We start from the raw sequence: 21,268 nt of genomic DNA on the forward strand, positions 1-21,268 counted from the left end.
AAGTCAAAAGCAGTACCTCTCTATTACTTAACCAGTCACCCACAGGCGTATATTCAAATCCATTATCATGTATTCATTGAGCACCTACCATGATATAAAGTACTGTGCTTGGTTCAAGAATCATGCCTATGAAGGACCTCCCAAATTAGAAAGAAACCACTGATTTTATTTGTGGATGGCCCCGTTGAAAGGAAATTTTTTAAATTCCCGGGTAAAGATTTAGGTACTTCAATTGGGTTTTCCATTGTTAACATATACCTCTATTTAGCCATTAATGAGTACTAGTTTCTTTAAAAGGGAACATAAGGAAAATATTTTCCTTCTCATTTTATATCAGTTCTATAATAATGTTAGTCTTTTTGATTTTCTATTTACAGCAAAATGAAGTTACATGATCATCTTAACTCAATAATCAAAATTTATGTAAATAAAACAAAGTTTATTGGCATATAAATCTGTTTCTGAAAATATTCATAATTCTTTCTAACTGTAAAATTCTACGAACTATCAAAGGACTAAAGAATAATGAAATATGTTTCACATATAAGTTATATTCAGTTGGTATATTCAGTTGGAAATATACATATATATTAAAGCTCCTACCTACACTATGTGGTGTTCAATAAGAAAAGTATAAATAACTCATAGTGATGACTGAGATTTTCAAATTTATGTTTATTGAAGACAAAAATCTGACTTCCTAATTATAATTAACAGTTACACAGCCATCTTAAATCTGTCTGCTATCTAGAAATGATTTCCTTTCCTTTTCTTTTCTCCCTTTTTACCTAGAAAGGAAGTCCTTAAAAACAAAACAATTACCAAATGTTTTACTGAACTATGCAATTACAAAACACCTGACATATGTATTTTTAAGTATGTGGTCTAGATTTTTATATGAAAAATTAAAATTATTCATAATTTTGTTCTATTTCACTAATTTAAAATATTGATTTTTAAAAATGTAAGCAAAATAGATAGTACAATGAAGCACAATATTTACTGTTACCAAAAGAAAAAGGAAGTATTTAAAAAGATCAATAAACTTAAAAATTAACAAACCTTTTCAGACTCACAATCTTGAATTCAATCTCTCTACCAACAGCTACCGAATATGTGAAGATTTATTCCTTACCACTGAGTTTTGTTATTGTAACAATATCTATTTGTTAAATAGAGTATGACAACTTTATATATAGTTCAGTTCTTTCATTAATTCATGACTAGGACAAATTAGAAAGTTCATATTTCTTTCATAGAAAGTTACATATCAATAGATAAGAAAATGAAAGTTAATGTATGAGAATTTTATAGTGTTAACAAATTTCACAGATATTTGACATAGGAGATTATAAAAATGTACTCACTTTTTTCATCAGCTTTGTCTTTTATTGCTATGGTATCATTACTCAGAGATACAGTCTGTGCATTCAGAATATCTGTTCTCATTCCAGGAAATTTTGGAGAAGAAATGAAGCGCCCTTCATAAGAATATAAATAGATACCACCACCATCTACAAGAAGAAAATGTCTAAAAAATAAAGAATTAAAAAATATTCTCAAATAGGAGTATACTATCCTATATAATAAAACTCTACTATGCAAAGCGTCCAAACGGCAGAATAACCAGTCACTATGACGCACACTGACCACCAGGGGGCAGACGCTCAATGCAGGAGCTGCCCCCTGATGGTCAGTGCGTTCCCATAGGGGAGCACCACTCAGACAGAAGTTGGGCTCACAGCTGGCGAGCACAGCGGCAGTGACGGGAGCCTCTCCCACCTCCACAGCAGCACTAAGGACCTCCCAGGAGATGTCCACCTGCTGGCTTAGGCCCACTCCCGGCAGGCAGACATCCCCCAAGGGGTCCTGGACTGCAAGAGGGCGCAGGCCGGGCTGATGAACACCCCTGCTCCCCAGTGCACGATGTCATGCACCGGGCCTCTAGTATTTTTATAAGTAATAAAAGCATAATATGCTAATTAGAACAGACAACTGAACGACTTTCGGACTTCCTTCTGTACGAAGCCGCGGGAGCCGAGGCAGAGGCGGTTACGGGCGATCAGGCAGGCAGGCAAGCAGTTAGGGGTGATCAGGCAGGCAGACGAGTGATTAGGGGCAATCAGGCAGACAGGCAGAGTGGTTAGGGGTGACCAGGCAGGCAGGCAAGTGGTTAGGGGCAATGAGGCAGGAAGGCCAGTGGTTAGGGGCAATGAAGCGAGGCAGGCAGGCAGGTGAGTGGTTAAAAGCCAGCAGTCGCAGATTGTAAGAGGGGTGTCCCGGATTGTGAAAGGGTGCAGGCCAGGCTGAGGGATATGCCTCCCCATGCAGGAACTTCATGCACCGGGCCGCTCATATTTTTATATTAGACAATAGTTAATCCTTTGGAAAAACCTAAACCTTACAATTAAAATAAGTACATAGGTATAAACAAAATGAAATATACAAACAACCTGCAAAGTCAACACTGGTAGTTTTGTTTCCAGGTTCTTGTTTTTTAATGGAGGTGGGAGAAGTAAAATGAAAATGCCCATAAACACTACCCTATGTACTAAAATTTTGACCCCTTTTACATTATACTTGCAATTCCTTTCCTTTCCTAAAGAAGCATCTCTATACAAAGGCAATAAGAAAATCTCACAATTTACATTCAGTGATTTTAATGCCTGATGCTAGTTGTATCATGAAACAGCATTAACGCAGATTTCACAATTAATGATTATGTTAAAGACAAAGATTAAATATCGGTTAAAGTCCAAAACAGTAGAAATGACTCAAAAATTAACATTAGGGCCTCGCCGGTGTTGCTCAGTGGTTGAGCGTTGATCCAGAAACCAGGAGGTTGCTGGTTCGATTCCCGGTCAGGGCACATGTCTGGCTTGCAGGCTCAATCCCCAGTAGAGGTGCATGCAGCAGGCAGTCAATCAATGATGTTCCTCTCTCATCGATGTTTCTATCTCTCTATCCCTCTCCCTTCCTCTCTCTTTAAAATTCAATAAAAACATAATTTAAAAAATTAACATTAGGGCCAGCATTTATTAAAATTAAATGCTTTGACTTTAAAATAGTATGATGAGCATTGGTAAATTTATTCATATCTAAAAGAACACGTTTTTATTTTTATTTTTTTTTATATATTTTATTGATTTTTTACAGAGAGGAAGGGAGAGAGAGAGAGAGTCAGAAACATCGATGAGAGAGAAACATCGATCAGCTGCCTCCTGCACATCTCCTACTGGGGATGTGCCCGCAACCCAGGTACATGGCCTTGACCGGAATTGAACCTGGGACCTTTCAGTCTGCAGGCCGACGCTCTATCCACTGAACCAAACCGGTTTCAGCAAGAACACATTTTTAAATAGCAGGGACTAGGGTTCATTTGCTGTGTTAATAATTATATCCAAGGTATAAGGGTTCTGTGTACTTAATTTTTTATTAAGTCAAAATGTAAATATTTTATGGCTGCTATTTTTTTCTTTGATATAAACATTGCAAAAAAAACCAAACACCGTAACACACCCCAATTCAAACAATATGGAGAAATGAAAAGATCTCTTGCAATCATATTTCCAGAAAGATAACTTATAGCAAATAAAGTATGGATATATCATAACTTTACTTAGTTAACTCATTCCTAATGGACTTTTATTTCAAATTATTTACTGTTTTAAAGAATGTCTAGTCTATACACATCCCTGTACATCTACCTTACTGATTTCCTTACTATAACTTCTAGAAATGCAATTATTGGATCAAAGGTCTTATACTGTTAAAATTTTAATATATATCATTAAACGGCCCTTTGAAAGGTTGCATTGATTTACACTCCTACTACTGCTATATTGGAGTGTCTATTTCTTCAATACTGAACACATTATTACTTTTTAAAATCTTATGTTCAAGGTTTTAATATCCTTGATTCAGAACTATTTCTTGACTTGGGAATTGCTAATTATTCTTTCTTGCTATGGGAACAAATAGGAAATAAACACAAAAACAATTAAAAGTTAGTATATAATAAAGCCCAAATATATACACTTTAATTAAATTAATACTTGATTATTAGTGTGTACTTTAATTAAAGGTTTTTTTACACATTAGTGCATATTTGCTAATGTTGACAAAGTGACCTATCGTATTAGTATACATTCTTTCTTAGTCTCAGAACTAAAAGCATTTTCTCGCCCTGGCCAGGTTGGCTGAGTTGGCTGGAGCATCGTCCGGTACACTAAAAGGTTGTGGGTTGAATCCCCAGTTGGTCGGGGCACTTACCAGAGGCAACTGATCAATGTTTATCACACAGATGTTTGTTTCTCTCTCTCTTTCTCTCTCTCTCTCTCTCTCTCTTTCTCTCTCTCTCTCTCTCTCCCCTTTCCTCTCTCTCTAAAAACCAATTAAAGCCGAAACCGGTTTGGCTCAGTGGATAGAGCGTCGGCCTGCGGACTGAAAGGTCCCAGGTTCAATTCCGGTCAAGGGCATGTACCTGGGTTGCGGGCACATCCCCAGTCAGAGATGTGCAGGAGGCAGCTGATTGATGTTTCTCTCTCATCGATGTTTCTAACTATCTCTCTCCCTTCCTCTCTGTAAAAATCAATAAAATATATTTAAAAAAATAAAAAAAATAAAAAAAAATAAAAACCAATTAAAAAACCCACATATCCTCGGGTAAAGATTTAAATAAATAAACAAATAAATAAATAAAAGCATTTTCTCTTCTTTTCATCTCCTTGTGAGTAAACAGTTTCAAGGAGCAAACAAATCTAAATGTACAAATAAGACCAGCAATTCTTTAATTACCTAATAATTGACTCCACTGTTATATGCCTTTATTAAGAGCATATTTAAAAATTACATATTTATAAATAATGTATAAATAAATTTATTTGGAATTGTTTGAATAAAAAAATGTCAGAAATGTTCTTTGGACAACATCTTACCTTTTAAGTAGCAAAGATGTATTTTTATTTTTAAAATTTATGATATGACTAAATAAATAAATCATATATTCAATTTCATTAAACAGATGATAAAGAACTTGACACAATTATTTTCTTGATTAATCAAGGTCATCAATATGATGATCATACTCTTCGGTAACTAGTTAACTAATAGCTTTGACTCATGAGAATCTGTTGGTGCATCAAAATAATGATGCCGCTCAGCTCCACAGTTCTGTGCTTTAAGTTTTCTCTATGCTCCCTTGCCAGCCAGTCACTTTTCTTTCTGTCACTGTGCCAGCTTCTAACAGCCCACCAGCACCATTCCTCTTCTGGTTTGCTATTTATAAAATGCTGTGGGCTAGAAAACCTGATAATAAACACTATTAAGAGCTGCTTAGGTAGTGAGTAAAGGGAATAAAATACAAGGTTTTGTGCAAATATTTTCATAGCTAGTTATTTTAGGTAATTGTCTATTACATTTTCGTACTTTATTCCAGGTTTTATTGGGTTGTAGTTTTCTAAGTTTGACTTGTGATTCAGCAGGGTATCAATGTACTTGAAAGATTGATAGGTTTCATGGATAAGTGTAGATTCCTGAGTAATAGCTATTCTATCATTACTCCAGTTATTTGGTCTGGAGTTTCGTCCTATATACACTGAGAGTGTTGGCAGAGGATATCATTTTTTAAACTTCAGGTCACAGCCAAGTGGTGGCTTATAAAATTAATGAGTTTCAACCAATATTTAAAAACAAAAACAGAGCCCTAGTCGGTTTGGCTCAATGGATAAAGTGTCCGCCTGTGGACTGAAGGGTCCCGGGTTCAATTCCAGTCAAGAGCACAAGCCTGGGTTGCAGGCTTGATCCCCAGTTGAGGGCATGCAGGAGGCAGCTGATTAATGATTGCTCTCTCATCATTGATATTTCTATCTCTCTCTCACTCTCCCTTCCTCTCTGAAATTAATAAAAATATACTTAAAAAATAAAAAATAAAAACAGAATAGAAAACAGAGGGACCTTGAGGTCAAAACTATTTCATAGTAATTTGCCCATTTCACTCTCATTTTCTCATGTCATTAATCTGATATTTACTTCTGAGTTTATTCTCATCATTTAAAATTAATAACTTTTAGATCTCAATTTTAATTTCTAATACTATAGTAAATGGTAATATCTATAACCCTCATATAACCCTTCATATCATTTTATGAAAGTAAGCAAATTCTGAGACCAAAAAGCTTCAGAACCATTGATCTAAGACCTTATTCTCTCACTTTTTACAAAATAAATAGTAGAAACAGATTGATACCTAATGACTAATGTCACATTCTTAAATGGCATGCTTTAACATGTGCTTTGCTGTGATTTGAAATATTTTAAGCCAAAATTCAGTAGTCAAAGATGATAAATTACCTTTCTGCTTGCAGAATTAAACTAACAGTTCCTTCTTTGAGATCAAATATAAGTGGTGTATTCCAGTTCTTTGTACTGAAAGACAAATAAAATAGAAATTTATTAACATTAAAGATACAGAATACTTTTTAATAAGGGGACAGGTATTCATTTTAAGTGTTTTTAGTTTCACAGTAACTTTGTATATATTTCTATTACAGCGGTTGGCACGCTGTTCTGAAATTATTCACTTAATTTTTGTATCCCTCAACAGAACACAGAGACTCTGTCCCTAAACCTAGCACACAGGAAGCATTTAATAAAAGTTTATTGTAGGAATCACAATAAATGAATTGAGGAATCCTAAGTGTAAGTCCAAGTAAAGTCTATTAGCTCTGTGATTCGGGCAACTCGTCTAATGTTTCTCATCTGAAAAACAGTAGCAGCATGGCATAGTGTAAAGGGGATGGGTTTTTGCCTAAACGGATCAGGATTAGAAATCTGGTTTCACCACCTGTCAGCCATATGAGTTTAAGAAGCTTAATCCTCTAAGCATCAGTTCCCTTATATGTAAAATGAAGATAATGACAACTTACCCAAGTATTTAGCTAACTGCCTATTATATAGCAGATACTGAACAAACATAATACGCAACAAGAACATGATAAACATGATTTATTTCTCATACAGGTCTCCAAACAGATGTTTGTGAAGCATGCTGTAAACTGTAAAATATTATATAAATACTTATTAAATAAATGGATACATAAGTGAACAAATAACTCCTTTGGTTTTTATAGTGTAATATGATTCAACGATAGGGATGAGCGGACAGAACATTTAGAGCCTGTAAAACCTATCTCCTAGTAATCAGTTGCTTCACAGTTTAAAATGTTTCATTACTCTTATATATTCTGAATCTCTCTCAATTACTTTCATGGAAGCAATGTTTCAAATTTCATATTCAGATCCAGAAGATGGGGGAAAGGGAAGGTTGAAGTGAGTAAACACACAAATTAATCTTGGCTAATTTGGAGTCTGACACCCATATTTTAATAATTAAATGCATATATAAAGCAAAACAATGAATAGATCTGGGGGTTGCAGATATAATAAAGATGTGCTTTTGTATTTTAGAAAAAATATGGTATGTTTCATTCATGAAGTTATTAGAATTAACCTTTGTTCTTTGTCAAGAGAACTAATAAGAACAATGATTATGTAAGTTTTTAAAAAATATCCATGCACAAAATTACATGTCATGGAAATATAACCTCCCCAAACTGTAATGTTGAATGAGTATATTCTATACAATTATTGGTGAAATCAGATGAATATTTAACATAGAGTTGCTTCTATATATTTTTCTTTTTGCAGAACTTTTTTCTTTTCCAGAACTTCTCATGTAAACTGTATATAGCTTGCAAGTTAGTTTTAAAAACTATATTTTATTAGTAAAAAAGGGGCAACAGTTATTAAAATCTTGGATTAAAATCCCAGCTCTTCCTTTAGTAAAAAAAAAGTTAAGTAAGTGGACCTAGGGCCAGTTATTTAATTACTCTGTGTCCTTTAGTTTCTTCATCTCATAAAATGGGAATAATCCTATCTAATAAAAGAGAAACATGGTAATTAGCCGTACGTCCGCTACCCTTCCCATTGGCTAATCAGGGCGATATTAAAATTAACTGCCAGCCAAGATGGCGGCCGGCAGCCAGGCAGCTTGAAGCGAACATGAGGCTTGCTTGCTTCAGTGACGGAGGACTCCAACGTTCCCCACCTGCCACTCGGCCTCTGAGCTTGCAGTTTGAAACATTGTTACAAATATAGAAGCTAAACAAAACCCCAGAAACCTGCTTTCAGCCAGCCGGGATCTCAGAGCTGGAGTTGAAACAGTGTTTTGATTATAGAACCCAAACAAACCAGATACCTGCTTTCAGCAGCAGAGGCCTCAGAGCTGGAGCCAAGCCTCAGAGCTAAAGCTGGTCCAGAATAAAAAAGAAAAAAGAAAAAAAGGAGCGGTTGGGAGCTTCAGTCACCCGCCAGCCTGAAAACAGCCCTCAGCCCCTCACCCAGACTGGCCAGGCACCCCAGTGGGGACCCCCAACCTGAAGGATGTGTGTCCAGCTGCAAACAGCCATCATCCCTTCATCCAGGCTGGCCAAGCAGCCCAGTGAGGACCCCCACCCTGATCCAGGACACCCTTCAGGGCAAACCAGCCGGCCCCCATCCGTGCACCAGGCCTCTATCCTATATAGTAAAAGCGTAATATGCCTCCCAGCACTGGGATCAGCGTGACAGGGGGCAGCGCCCAAACCCCCTGATCGCCCTGCGGCTCTGTGTGTGACAGGGGGCAGGGCCACAACCTCCCTATCCGCCCTGCTCTGTTCGTGACAGGGGAAGGCGCCCCAACCCCCTGATCAGCCCTGCTCTGTGCCTGATAGGGGGGAGCTCCCCAACCCCCTGATCGCCCTGCGGCTCTGTGTGTGACCGGGTGTGGCGCCCCACCCCCCTGATCGACCCTGCTCTGTGAGTGACAGGGGGTAGCGCCCCAACCCCTTGATTGGCCCTGCTCTGTGCGTGACAGGGGGTGGCGCCGCAACTTCCCCATCGACCCTGCCTTGAGTGTGACAGGGGGCGGTGCCCTAACCCCCCAGTCGGCCCTACCCTGAGCGTGACTGAGGGTGGCATCGCAACCTCCCGATCCGCCCTGCTCTGTGCATGACAGCGGGCGGCGCCCCAACTCCCCAATCAGCCCTGCTCTGAGCCCGACCAGGGGCTGCACCTAGGGATTGGGCCTGCCCTCTGCCACCCGGGAGCAGGCCTAAGCCAGCAGGACATTATCTCCTGAGGGGTCCCAGACTGCGAGAGGGCACAGGCCGGGCTGAGGGACTCGCCCTCCTCCCCGGGTGCACAAATTTGTGTGCACCGGACCTCTATAATAATAAAAGCGTAATATGCTAATTAGACCGGATGTCCTTCCGGAAGAAAATGGGGCTACAAGGGAAGCCCAGGTCCCAGGTGTCTGTAGGTGGCCAGAGGGAAGCCCGGGTCCCGGGTGCCTGAGGCAAGCTGGTGCCAGCAACTGGGGAAGGAAGGCCTACTCTTGTATGAATTTTGTGCATTGGGCCTCTAGTAATAATAATAATACCCAACACACAGAGTATATTAAGTCATGAACATAAAAAATATAATAGTGCCCAATAAGTAATAGTGATTACATAAAATATTAGTAGGTGTTTTTAATTTAATGAAATATGTTTTGGTGATCATACGTGTCAGTCTTACTCATTCCCATTACTGCTCCCTGGTATTTCACTTTAGTAAATATTCTGTACCTTAATAAATGTCTTGACAACAAGAGATGGGAGTCATGGTAAATCAGAAAACAAAAGAGAAGCAATTTTATATTTTGCCACATATTAACTAGTAAAAGATAGTTACTGGAGTGACAAAAAAAAAAACCTACTGAACTATTAGTAATTATTTTAAAAAGCAACCTCTCTAATACAAGTAACACCTAATGATACTAATCCTACAGATTCAAACATTATATCCTTGCCACTATAAAGAGCCATCAAGTCTTACCTACTTGAGACAAAAAAAAATCCTAAACTGAAGAAATATTCTCTATTTCCTCAACCACATGAAAACTAATTATTCAAATACTTATGTTCATTGAATGATTGATATTTTCTCACACTCTATAGTACCTTCCCCGTATCTCAACTGTTTAACTTGGTATCTCTCTTGACTTTTCTCAAATTCTTCCTGTTGCTCTTTCTCTTTATGAAAGAAAAACATTTTCATGTACAATTGAGCTGCTTGTTTCTTAATGATCTCTCCTTTACTTCTCTCATTTCATTACTCCAGACTTGGCTATTATACGAAATTGCAGATTCTCACTTGTAGCAAATTTATACATAGTGAGTGAGAAATATTAATACACAGTTGTAACAATGGTTAATTAAATTAGCAAATGTATTAGTTTGCATTATGTATTACTGGGCATGAGGATACCAAGACAACACTATTTTTCAATCCATTTATTTACTCAAAAATACTTTCTTATTTATTAAGTACCTACTATATGTTGGACACTGTGCTAGTAGGTAACTGGGCATGTAAATGTTGAATAAGACATATAATCTCTATCCTCGATTTTATATTCAATGATGATTAGATTATAACCATATAATGCTATAAGGTACCTCTTCTCAATTCTGCTTTCAAACACTACACATTGATAGCTTGAAATTGGCCATAGTAGAAGTATTTACATCACAGAAATCAGCAGACAATGCAAATCAAGGCAAAAAGTTAGTTGTTCAACATTTATTAGCACACACTGAGCTACTGTTTTAAATACCAAGTATGTTTAGGTGAAAGTCTTGGATGTGTGGAATCATTCCCTGCTTTCTAATACAAAGTATACTGAATAATATTTGCTTTCATTATTTCTGGACAACTTTGGATCATCAATATGAACATGATTACCACAGGCTATGATGTTAAGCCTAAATAGCTCCTTGTGTCCTTAATGAATGAATACATTTCACTCTGTTGTCAGGCTGCTAGGTGTCCCCTATTCCAATGGTTAGGAAGTTCATTTTTGCATCATTTATCAGCTGCTCCTAGTCTTTTCTGTGCTTTGAAATCAAATTATACTAAATTCCTTACAACTGTGAGGAAAGTAAGAGCAAACACTATTTCAGAGACGTATTTTAAAAGTGAGTATTAACCTTTGATTCACAAGCTTCACTAGATCCATTTCCACTGCTCTCAGCTCACTTTTTCTCACTCTTGTTTGGGATTAAGTTCAGGATAGGAACTTGGTGTGAAAGATTAAAAATAAATTCCTCATTACAGGCAAAACTGGATTTTTAAGAAATGCAAGATGCTTACGAGAACACGTAACATTGAAGAGACGTTGAAACAACTAAGTGGGCATAGTTCAAAGATGCTTTAATGACTCTATCACGGAATTCCAGTAAATCCACTGCATCATTAAGAACGTTACGGACCTAAACAAGAAAAAATGAAATACCAACAAACAACATTAAAATACATCAAACTTTTATTAGATAAGTTAGCAAGATTTTGAAAAACAAAAAATTCAATGCTCTCATGATTGTCCAAACATATAAAAAAGAAGAATTCAATAGTAACTAGGATAAGATGACATGTTTGGGTATAAAATCAACCAACAAAATTAGAGACATAAAAAACTTCTTAGAAATAAATAGAAAAAGATATATAGAGATTCCTAACATGCAAGCCAATCTGAATGATGTAGCAATGGAGCAATAAGGTGAAAATGCTATAACATAATCAAAGGAGTGTGGCAAATAGGAGTTGGAAAGAAAGTATACAGGTTGGGGCAAAAGTAGGTTTACAATTGTTTGTATGGAAAATAATACAATAATTAATAAATAATAATAGTACAAGAATAAACTCTGTGTTTTGTGTTCTTACAACTATAAACCTACTTTTGCCCCACCCTGTATAATTTCTGCCCCAAACAGTATGATTATATCTTTTTAGGGTTAGATTTTACTTTAAAATTTAAGTTCTAGCCCTAGCCGGTTTGGCTCAGTGGATAGAGTGTAGGCCTGCAAATTGAAGGGTCCCAGGTTCGATTCCGGTCAAGGGCACATGCCTGGGTTGCAGGCTCCATCCCCAGTAGGGGGCGTGCAGGAGGCAGCTGATCAATGATTCTCTCATTATTGATGTTTCTATCTCTCCCTTTCTCTCTGAAATCAATAAAAAATATTTTTAAAAATTTAAGTTCTAAAATAAGAGATATAACAATTTCAAAAGTAGAGTAGGAAGTGTCAGTGCATAGTGAAAAAACCAAGCTGCACAGAGGGGAAGAAAATATTTCCATATGTAAAAACACAGAGATAATATATAAGAAAGTTAAGCACCAACTAACAAAAGATTTGCCTTTGATAGTCAAAATTGTTATGTTTGTAACAGAATAAAGTTTGCAAGAATTTTAACAGTTGGTAATATCAGCCCCAAATCCTGAATTTGGGGACTATTTGCCAAAAATTAGGAAAAATGTTGGGCAAGTTAAATTTATCTAATCTCTGGCCAGAATGGGTACGATATTATAGTAACATCCAAAAAATAGAGAAAAAGAGTTTAATTGTAATTAGTATTACTTCAAATTCCCCTCAAAATGATATCATCTTTATAAATACAGTATAATGTGACAATTACAGTATTAATGAAGAATGAAAGGGTATAGTAAAAAGATAGGAAAATAAAGTCAAACATCTTATAAGTATTTCTTTGAAGTACTTCTACCTATAAGGCATATTCTATTTTTATTAGAGTCCCAGTGCACTGATTTGTGCACCAGTGGGGTCCCTCAGCCTGGCCTGTGCCCTCTCGCAATCCAGGACCCCTTGCGGGATGTCGTACTGCCAGTTTCAGCCCGATCCCTGCAGGCCAGGCCAAGGGACCCCAGTGGTGCACAAATCCATGCACCGAGCCTCTAGTATGCATATAAGATCTCTGGTTAATCTCTTCCCACCCACCCCCTCCCCCCTTTCCTCTGAGATTCATCAGTCTGCTCCATGCTTCCATGCCTGTGCGTTGAGCATCTTCCCCCTAGTGGTCAGTCCATGTCATAGCTATCGGTTGAATGGTTGAACGGTCACTTAGGCTTTTATATAGAGAGATTATCTGCTCCTCAACTCCAATCCCCACCAAACTATTATCACCATAACACGAGATAGCAAAGTTATATACATGTAAATTCCTTGACCCAGCAATTTTACTTTTAGAATTCTATCCCAGAGATAAACAAACAAAACCACGAAATAACATACACACAAGGCAATTACTATACACAGCACTAATGGTAACAGCAAAAGATTAGAACAGCCCAACTATCTATCAATATGGGATAGACTGAACAAACTATGGTAAATTCACAAAGTGGAATACTATACAGCTGTGAAAGGAATAGGGAAGATCTATGGAGTGATCTCCAGGATATGTTATACAATAAAAAATGTAAGATGTAAAACAGTGTGTATAGCATGATTCCTTTTATCTAATAAAGGGACGGATATGAAGATATATGGATTTGTTTATGTTAAAAAATTAAAAATCTAAAACAGAATTCAGTAACATATTAGAATAATATTGATTTATTATTTGAAACTATATTTTAGGGTAGATATATATATAGCACCATTAATGTCTTCGGGAACCAAAATTTTCTTGTAAAAGAAAAATGTTTCAAATAAAAAACCAAGAGTAAAACTCTGTAATCTTAAATTTGAACTTGAAACTTCAGTTTACACTCATGACATATTTTTATGTCAAAAACAAATATATTTCATCTAGAAGTAATGATCAAACCAGTAACAATGAGCACTCTAGAACCTGGATCATGGTCTCTAGGAACATTTCCCTCCAAAAGGATCAAGGCCTTCTTGGAAGAATGGCTGATTCCAACTCTGGAACAGGAAATATGTAAGTGGTGCCTAGGGCATCTTATCAGAAATACAAGCAAGCTACTGAGTTCATCTCAAAAGAACACAGGAGCCAATGGCCAAAGCCATTTAACATTAAAGAGAATAATGACTGAAATGGATTGAAATACATCAAAAATATTAAAATTTGTAAATTTATAATGATATCAACAACAAAAAAGAAACTCATTGGACATACTACAAAATCAAGTCATTATGTGAAAACTGGTAAATACAGGAAAATAATTAAAAATTCATCTCACCTCAGGATAACCAAATAGTTGATGAGCCAAAGTCTTTTTTTTTTTTTTTTAATATATTTTATTGATTTTTTACAGAGAGGAAGGGAGAGAGAAACATCGACCAGTCGCCCCCTGCACATTCCCCACCGGGGATGCGCCCGCAACCCAGGCACATGCCCCTGACCGGAATCGAACCCGGGACCCCTCCGTCCGCAGGCCGACGCTCTATCCACTGAGCCCAACCGGTTTCGGCGAGCCAAAATCTTTGATAAAAGAATTTTAGCTAATAAATGCGGAAGAATCATTAGAATTACAAGATTAATATTTTATAACCCTCAATGAAACATGGTTCTATCATCAACTATCATCAACAACTATCATCAACAGCTCAGAGGTATATTAAGTTAAAATTCTAATGAGGAATTATGAAATAGATGAATCAGACTGTCAACACCTGAACAGATTGATCAGTCTTAGCATCATTAAAAGAGAGATAAGCAGACATAAGTGTCTCCTGATGTGATGCAGTAGAAAGTGCACAGCATCACCTACAAAGTCATCTTTATAGTATTACTAGAGGCCTGGTGCACAAAATTCATGCGGGGGGGGGGGGGGTCCCCTCAGCCCAGCCTGTACCCTCTCCAATCCGGGATCCCTCTCGCAATCTGGAACCACTGGTTCCTAACCACTCACCTGCCTGCCTGCCTGATGCCCCTAACTGCTCCCCTGCCAGCCTGATGGCCCTAACTGCTCTCCCCTGCTGGCCTGATCCCCCTAAGTGCCTATCTGCTCTCCCCTCCTGGCCTGATCTCCCTAACTGCCTATTGGCTCTCCATGGCCTTCGGACCCCTGGCGCAGGCGTGCTGAGAGCTCTCTGCCATGGTCCCGTCCCTGTCCTGATTGATCATTACGTGATAGCGTCCTGGACAATTTGCATATTCCTCTATTATTAGTATAGAAGGCTCTACATCTAATAACCAGTCTATAGGAAATACAGGGATTAGATGAACATGTTAAATTTAATCATACCACAGAGATGCAAATAGGAAAATGTGGTTTCTTAAACAAATAAACAAATAAATAACAAGGAAGAGAAACTGTTTCAGATTTTAAAAGACTGAACAGACAACTAACAAAATGCAATATGGGACTTTGTTTCCTGATACAAACAAGCACACAATATTAATTAATTAATTAATTAATTAATTAATTAGAGAAATGGAACCTGTTACTGAAGAAAGACATTTAGGAGACAACCAGAAGAATGTGAAATATTATGGTTATTTTAGAATAAAAATAGTTACCTTTTAGATATTTTAAAAATTCTTAATAAAAAAGAGTGATGCCAGGACTATTGATAAAGAAAATGACTAGGTTCACCTCCCTCTTCAATGAGTAGGGGAAATAACTACAAAAAAAGGGAGCAGTCTTGGGGAGGGGTTACAGGTTTAAAGAAAGTAAAACCTAATTTTAAACACATTCTAGCAAGAAATAACTGTTTGAAAATCATGCTTTAACTTTTTGTTACATTCTAGCTATACAAAATTATTTATTTAAAAATGTTTTACACTGCTGTTAATTTGAAATTTGTTAATCATATTGTGGAATTTGGTGTTTTTTTAAAAAGATGTTTCTAATTGGATTTTTTAAATCAAGAATGGAATTTGGTCTGTATTTTCTGATAGAACCTAAGCTTTTTGTGGTTCTTAGTGTTCTATGTAAAACTTAGTGTCAAAGTAATCAACTTTGAGGTTTTCCCTTCTATTCTGCTTTAATATTACAAGCCCTTTAGGAAATGGGAATCTATTGAATATACAATGAATTGTGTAACGTGTAACTTTTTCAACTGTGAAACTATGACTATTGGGTGTTTGTTTTTATGAAAAAAAGGGGGGGGCAGTCTGATGGCAAGCTTTCAAAGGAGCTGGACTTCTTTAGGGAGGAAGACGTTATCGTGGTCTGGAATCAGCAGTGAGGGGTAAGGAAGACACCTACCCCAACCTCTGGACTCAGTAATACTCGGTATAAAGAAGAAAAGCACCTCTACTTGGGAAGGTTGTAGGAGAAACACTGGCCTCAGGGATTGGCTGGTTTTTACTTAGAACAGAAATGTGGAGAGTGCTTTCAGTGAAAAGGCTGATCTTTGTCTGAAGGCCACAGGTGAGTGCTGCAGGTGTGTACTGTACAACTCTAGGTCTAAATCAGTGGTTCTCAACCTTCCTAATGCAGCGACCCTTTAATACAGTTCCTTATGTTGTGGTGACCCCCGATTTCATTGTTACAAATTAAACATAATTAAAGCATAGTGATTAATCACAAAAACAATATGTAATTATATATGTGTTTTCCGATGGTCTTACTCACAGGTTGCGAACTGCTGGTCTAAATGAATGGGCCCCTAGCACTGAGCAAGTCGTAACTATAAGGTGGTGACCCTGTGAGTCTGTTCAAATCTTAGGCTTTTAAAGGTCTTCTTTCATAAAGGGGAGAAGAGAGCTACCCTGCAGACCACCCCCAACCCCTCTGATTTCAAACAGAGACCTGGCTCAGGCCACTCCTCTCACTGCAAGTACTTGTGGTTCCATCAGCCAGCAGGAGCCACTCTCACTGCTGCTGGGCCTGAGTCAGGCGGTCAGAGACTTCATTTTACACTCCGCATTTTGTTCCATTTCTGGTCCACAGAGATGTTTATCTTGTTTTTGAGTCAAGATAAGTCTTTTTTTTAAATATTTTTTCATATATTATTGATGTCTTTGGAGCCAAAGGTATATCTATTCCTTCCAAGTAAGAACTTATGACACCAGCTTCACCAGAAGTCTGAGCTCCCAGAGACTTTTTAAAAGGTCCAGAATGCCATCCTTGCTGGAAACATTTTAAAGCTAATGGAGTGAAATAAAAGTTTTTAAAGGATGTTATATGGTAGTTTCTTTATAGCAATATGATACCCAGTGAACTAACTGGCTCTTAATACAGGTTTGGAACATTCAATATTTAAAAACCTGATTGCGTAGGTCTCTGCTGTTATTCAAATTATATACAGATTTCTTAAAATTCATATTTGCCTAAAGCTTTACATGGAGGAATGCTCTTTTTTGTGAATCTGGAATACTAGAACCAAACAGGAATAAAATATCCCAGCCATAATAACAAAAGTAGAGATACAGTGATAACTGCCATTAAAATTTCAAATCTATAGTGAATCCCACATCAAAAATGTCCTGAGAGGATTTTAAATTGTATCCATTATTCTGTTCAATTCTGGAAAGATTCAGGATTAACCTCTTGATACTTGTATTACCTAATACTTGTACCTGACCACAACATTTATGTCCTCAGATTGACATAAATCCAAAAACTCTGTTTCCTCATTTCCAAAATACCCATTTAATCCTATAATTAACTATAATCATAGCAGTAGCTACCATTTATTTTTGTTTTACATACATTATCACATTTAATTCTCAAAAGCACTCTATTATTAAATCTTAATCTTTATAGAAGATAAAACTAAGAATCAAATAATGTTGAACTTCTGCAACTATTAAAAATCAAAGCAGTGCCTAAGCTAAATTAAGAGTGGCAGGAAAGAGGTAAACTGGAGACCTGAGAAATGCCATATCTCTCCTCTTTACCCTCTGCCTTCCAGGCACTTCCTCCTAACAAAGACATCAACTATCCCTTTTGGGAAAAAGTCTCCATTGGGATTCCACCTGGAGGCAAGGAGCAGATTAAGAAACCTCTCTCAAGGTTACTGGGTCACACAGAAGCAGAGGAACAGGGATTCAGGAAGGGCAATGTAGCCGGCTGCCAGGTGAAGGTCTAAATTCAAGAATTATGACTCAACATGATCTCTGGTTTCTGAGTCAATGAAACACAAACCAACCAACAGTCTACTAAGTTTCTCACAAAATTGTAAAATTCTAGCCCTAGTTGGTTTGGCTCAGTGGATAGAGCATCGGCCTGAAGACTAAAGGGTCCCAGGTTCGATTCTGGCCAAGGGCACATGCCCGGATTACAGGCTCGATCCCCTCCAATAGGGGGTGTGCAGGAGGCAGCCAATCAGTGATTCTTTCTCATCATTAATGTTTCTATCTCTCTCCCTTCCTCTCTGAAATCAATAAAAAATATATATTAAAAAAGAAATTGTAAAATTCTAAACCAGGCAAACAAAAAGTTGTGATTAATCAGTCCTTATAGCAATCCGTGATCCCACCTCACAACAAAATTAAGTGGGCTATTTCTACCTCTGGGTATTTATGCAAAAAAACAAAAACACTAATTTGAAAAGATATATGCATCCTTATGTAACTGTAGCATTAGCTACAATCACCAAGATATAGAAGCAACCTAGTGTCCATCGGTAGATGAATGGATAAAAGTGATGTTTTCTGTATGTGTGTGTGTGTCTACCCACACACACACACACACACACACACACACACACACACACACACATACTCTAGGTCTCTCCAATAGGATATTACTCAGCAAGAAAAAAGTACAGAATATTGCCATTTGCAACAAGATGGAGAGATCTAGAGAATAATGCTAAGTGAAATAAGTCAGACAAAGAAAGATAAATGTTGTATTATTTAGTTATATGTGAAATCTAAAACAAAACAAATGAATAAACAAAATGAAACAAACAGGCCCACAGATATAGAGAACAAGCTGAGGGTTACCGAAGGGGAGAGGGGGAGTGTGGTAGAAGAAAAGAATTTGCACTATAATTGGGTTCTAGTAGGGTTCTCTGAATATCATTGTGCAGGTTGTCAGAATTATAAATAAGTAAATCAACCAACCAATCAATCCCCAATTTCTTCCATTAGGGGATGAAAATTATTAATTAAGTGGGCTACTAAAATGAACAGTTTCCAGAAAGAATCCTTCCAAGTGGGAGACTGTCCCAGAAAGATAAACTAGAACTGCCAAATTAACCAAGCAACTAACTCTATTGCTAAGAAAAAGGGGTCTCGGGTTCTCCGGATATTACTGGCTGGCTGCATTTTAGCTATGGACCTGGCAATCACTGTTGTCTTCTCTTCTCCCCCTCTTCTCCCCCACTTTCTTAAAAAATATATTTTATTGATTTTTCACAGAGAGGAAGGGAGTGGGATAGACACTTAGAAACATCGATGAGAGAGAAACATCAATCAGCTGCCTCCTGCACACCTCCTACTGGGGATGTGCCTGCAACCAAGGTACATGACCCTGTCCGGAATCGAACCTGGGACCTTTCAGTCTGCAGGCCGACGCTCTATCCACTGAGCCAAACCGGTTAGGGCTCCCCTTTTACCAACTGTTTTCACTGAGGCTCTCCTGTTTTCCCCTTGTCACTGTAAATTAGGAATATAGGGAGGGGGAGAAGAATAATTAAAATTCACTTTTATAGTTTTCTAGACCAGAGATTTGGAGCTGGACAGAATAACTGGAAGAATTTGTATTATCTCCTTTTAGGGAGGGAGGGTTTGCTTTTCATTGCATATGGAATAGCTGCATTAGTTGAGTAGTGCATATCTGAGTTACACATATATGAATAAGGGTATGTATGTGTGGTTAGGTAAATTGTAAGGTGGCTCTTAATGATCCTCACCTCCTAGTATTCACATCCTTATGTAAGTCTCTCCACTTGTGTGTGGACTGGACCTGGTAGTAGCCTGCTTCTAAAGACAGACTATGGCAAAAGTGATGAGTCACTTCTGGGGGGAGAAAATAGATATGGATATGAATGGGGCAGGTTTGATCTTGGGTTGACTGTGTTGGGCTGGGTGATAAGTACATAGAGATTCATTATACTACTCTGTTTACTTTTGTATGTTTTAAATTCTCCATAATATGAAGATTAAAATTTAAAAATCAGTAAACAAAACAAAGAAAAATTAGTGTATACCAAATTATTATTAATTTGGTGACCATATTATCCAAATTTTAAAATCTGGGTAATTAGGCTAAAGAATATTTGAATAGATTTGTCTAAGAAATCGTAAGATATATGCTTCCAAAATGTTATTGTATTTATAACAATCTGAATTGTGAGTACTGAAGGAGGAAGTTACAGATAGGAGGAAGAGGAGGAGGAAGATGGTTACCCTTTCTTTGGCAGAGGCTTTGCCATTAGCACATTGTCTTTGGCCTCTTCCTCCTCCCTTTTTTTTTAAAAACCTTTATTTATTTATTTATTTTAAATATTTTTTTATTGATTTCAGAGAGGAAGAGAGAGGGAGAGAGAGATGGAAACATCAATGATGAGAGAGAATCATTGATCGGGTGCCTCCTGCCCACCCCGCACTGGGGACCGAGCCCACAACCCGGGCATGTGCCCTTGATCAGAATCAAACCTGGAACCCTTCAGTCCACACAGCCTACCTCTATCCACTGAGCCAAACCCACTAGGGCTCCTCCTTCCTTTTGTCAATTAACTTTAAAAATATTTGTGGAGTGCTTATTATATACTAGGGGCCCAGTGCACGAAATTCATGCACAGGGGTAAGGGGGGTCCCCTCAGCCCAGCCTGCACCCTCTCCAATCCGGGACCCTTTGGGGGATGTCCAGCTGCCGGTTTAGGCCCGATCCCAGGAATCGGGCCTAAACCGACAGTTGGACATCCCTCTCACAATCCTGGACCACTGGCTTCTAATCACTCACCTGCCTGCCTGCCTGGTAGCCCCTAACTACCCCCCACCACCGGCCTGATCGCCCCTAACTGCCCCCCCTGCCAGTCTGGACACCCCCAACTGTCCCCCCACTGGCCTACTCACCCCTCACTGCCCCCCCCCCGCCAGCCTAATTGCTCTCAACTGCCCCCCCTGCAAGCCTGGTCGCCCCCAACTGCACCCCCCTGATGGCCTGGTCACCCCTAACTGCCCCCCCTTCTGGCCTGGTTGCCTCTTACTGCCCCCCTTCTGGCCTGGTCGCCCCCAACTGCCCCCCTCTGCCAGCCTGGTTGCCCCTACCTGCCCCCCCCGCTGGCCTGGTCGCCTCCACCTGCCCCCCCCCATGCTGCCGACCTGGTTGCCCCTCATGGCCCCCCTGCTGGCCTGGTTGCCCCACGCAACCTGCTGTTCAGTTGTTTGGTCGTCCCTCACTAACCCCCGCTGCCAGCCTGGTTGTAGGCAGCCATCTTGTGAGGGCATGAGGGTTAATTAGCATATTACCTCTTTATTATATAGGATATACAAGGCACTGGGCCAGGCCCCATGGGGGAGATAA

General features: G+C 38.4%; 1 protein-coding gene across 1 annotated transcript in view; it reads right to left on the reverse strand.

The window, feature by feature from the left end:
* Positions 1–21,268, reverse strand: part of IFT80 (intraflagellar transport 80) — a 122,548-nt gene that overhangs the window by 25,083 nt on the left and 76,197 nt on the right. Inside the window, exons 10-12 of the mRNA XM_059686914.1 lie at positions 11,233–11,351; positions 6,352–6,426; positions 1,368–1,531 (exon numbers count right to left, since the gene is read on the reverse strand). Of these exons, the coding sequence (XP_059542897.1) occupies positions 1,368–1,531; positions 6,352–6,426; positions 11,233–11,351 (358 nt within the window). The remainder of the gene's footprint in view (positions 1–1,367; positions 1,532–6,351; positions 6,427–11,232; positions 11,352–21,268) is intronic.

This window comes from Myotis daubentonii, chromosome 3 (assembly GCF_963259705.1).
Source record: "Myotis daubentonii chromosome 3, mMyoDau2.1, whole genome shotgun sequence".
Lineage (NCBI taxonomy): Eukaryota > Metazoa > Chordata > Mammalia > Chiroptera > Vespertilionidae > Myotis > Myotis daubentonii.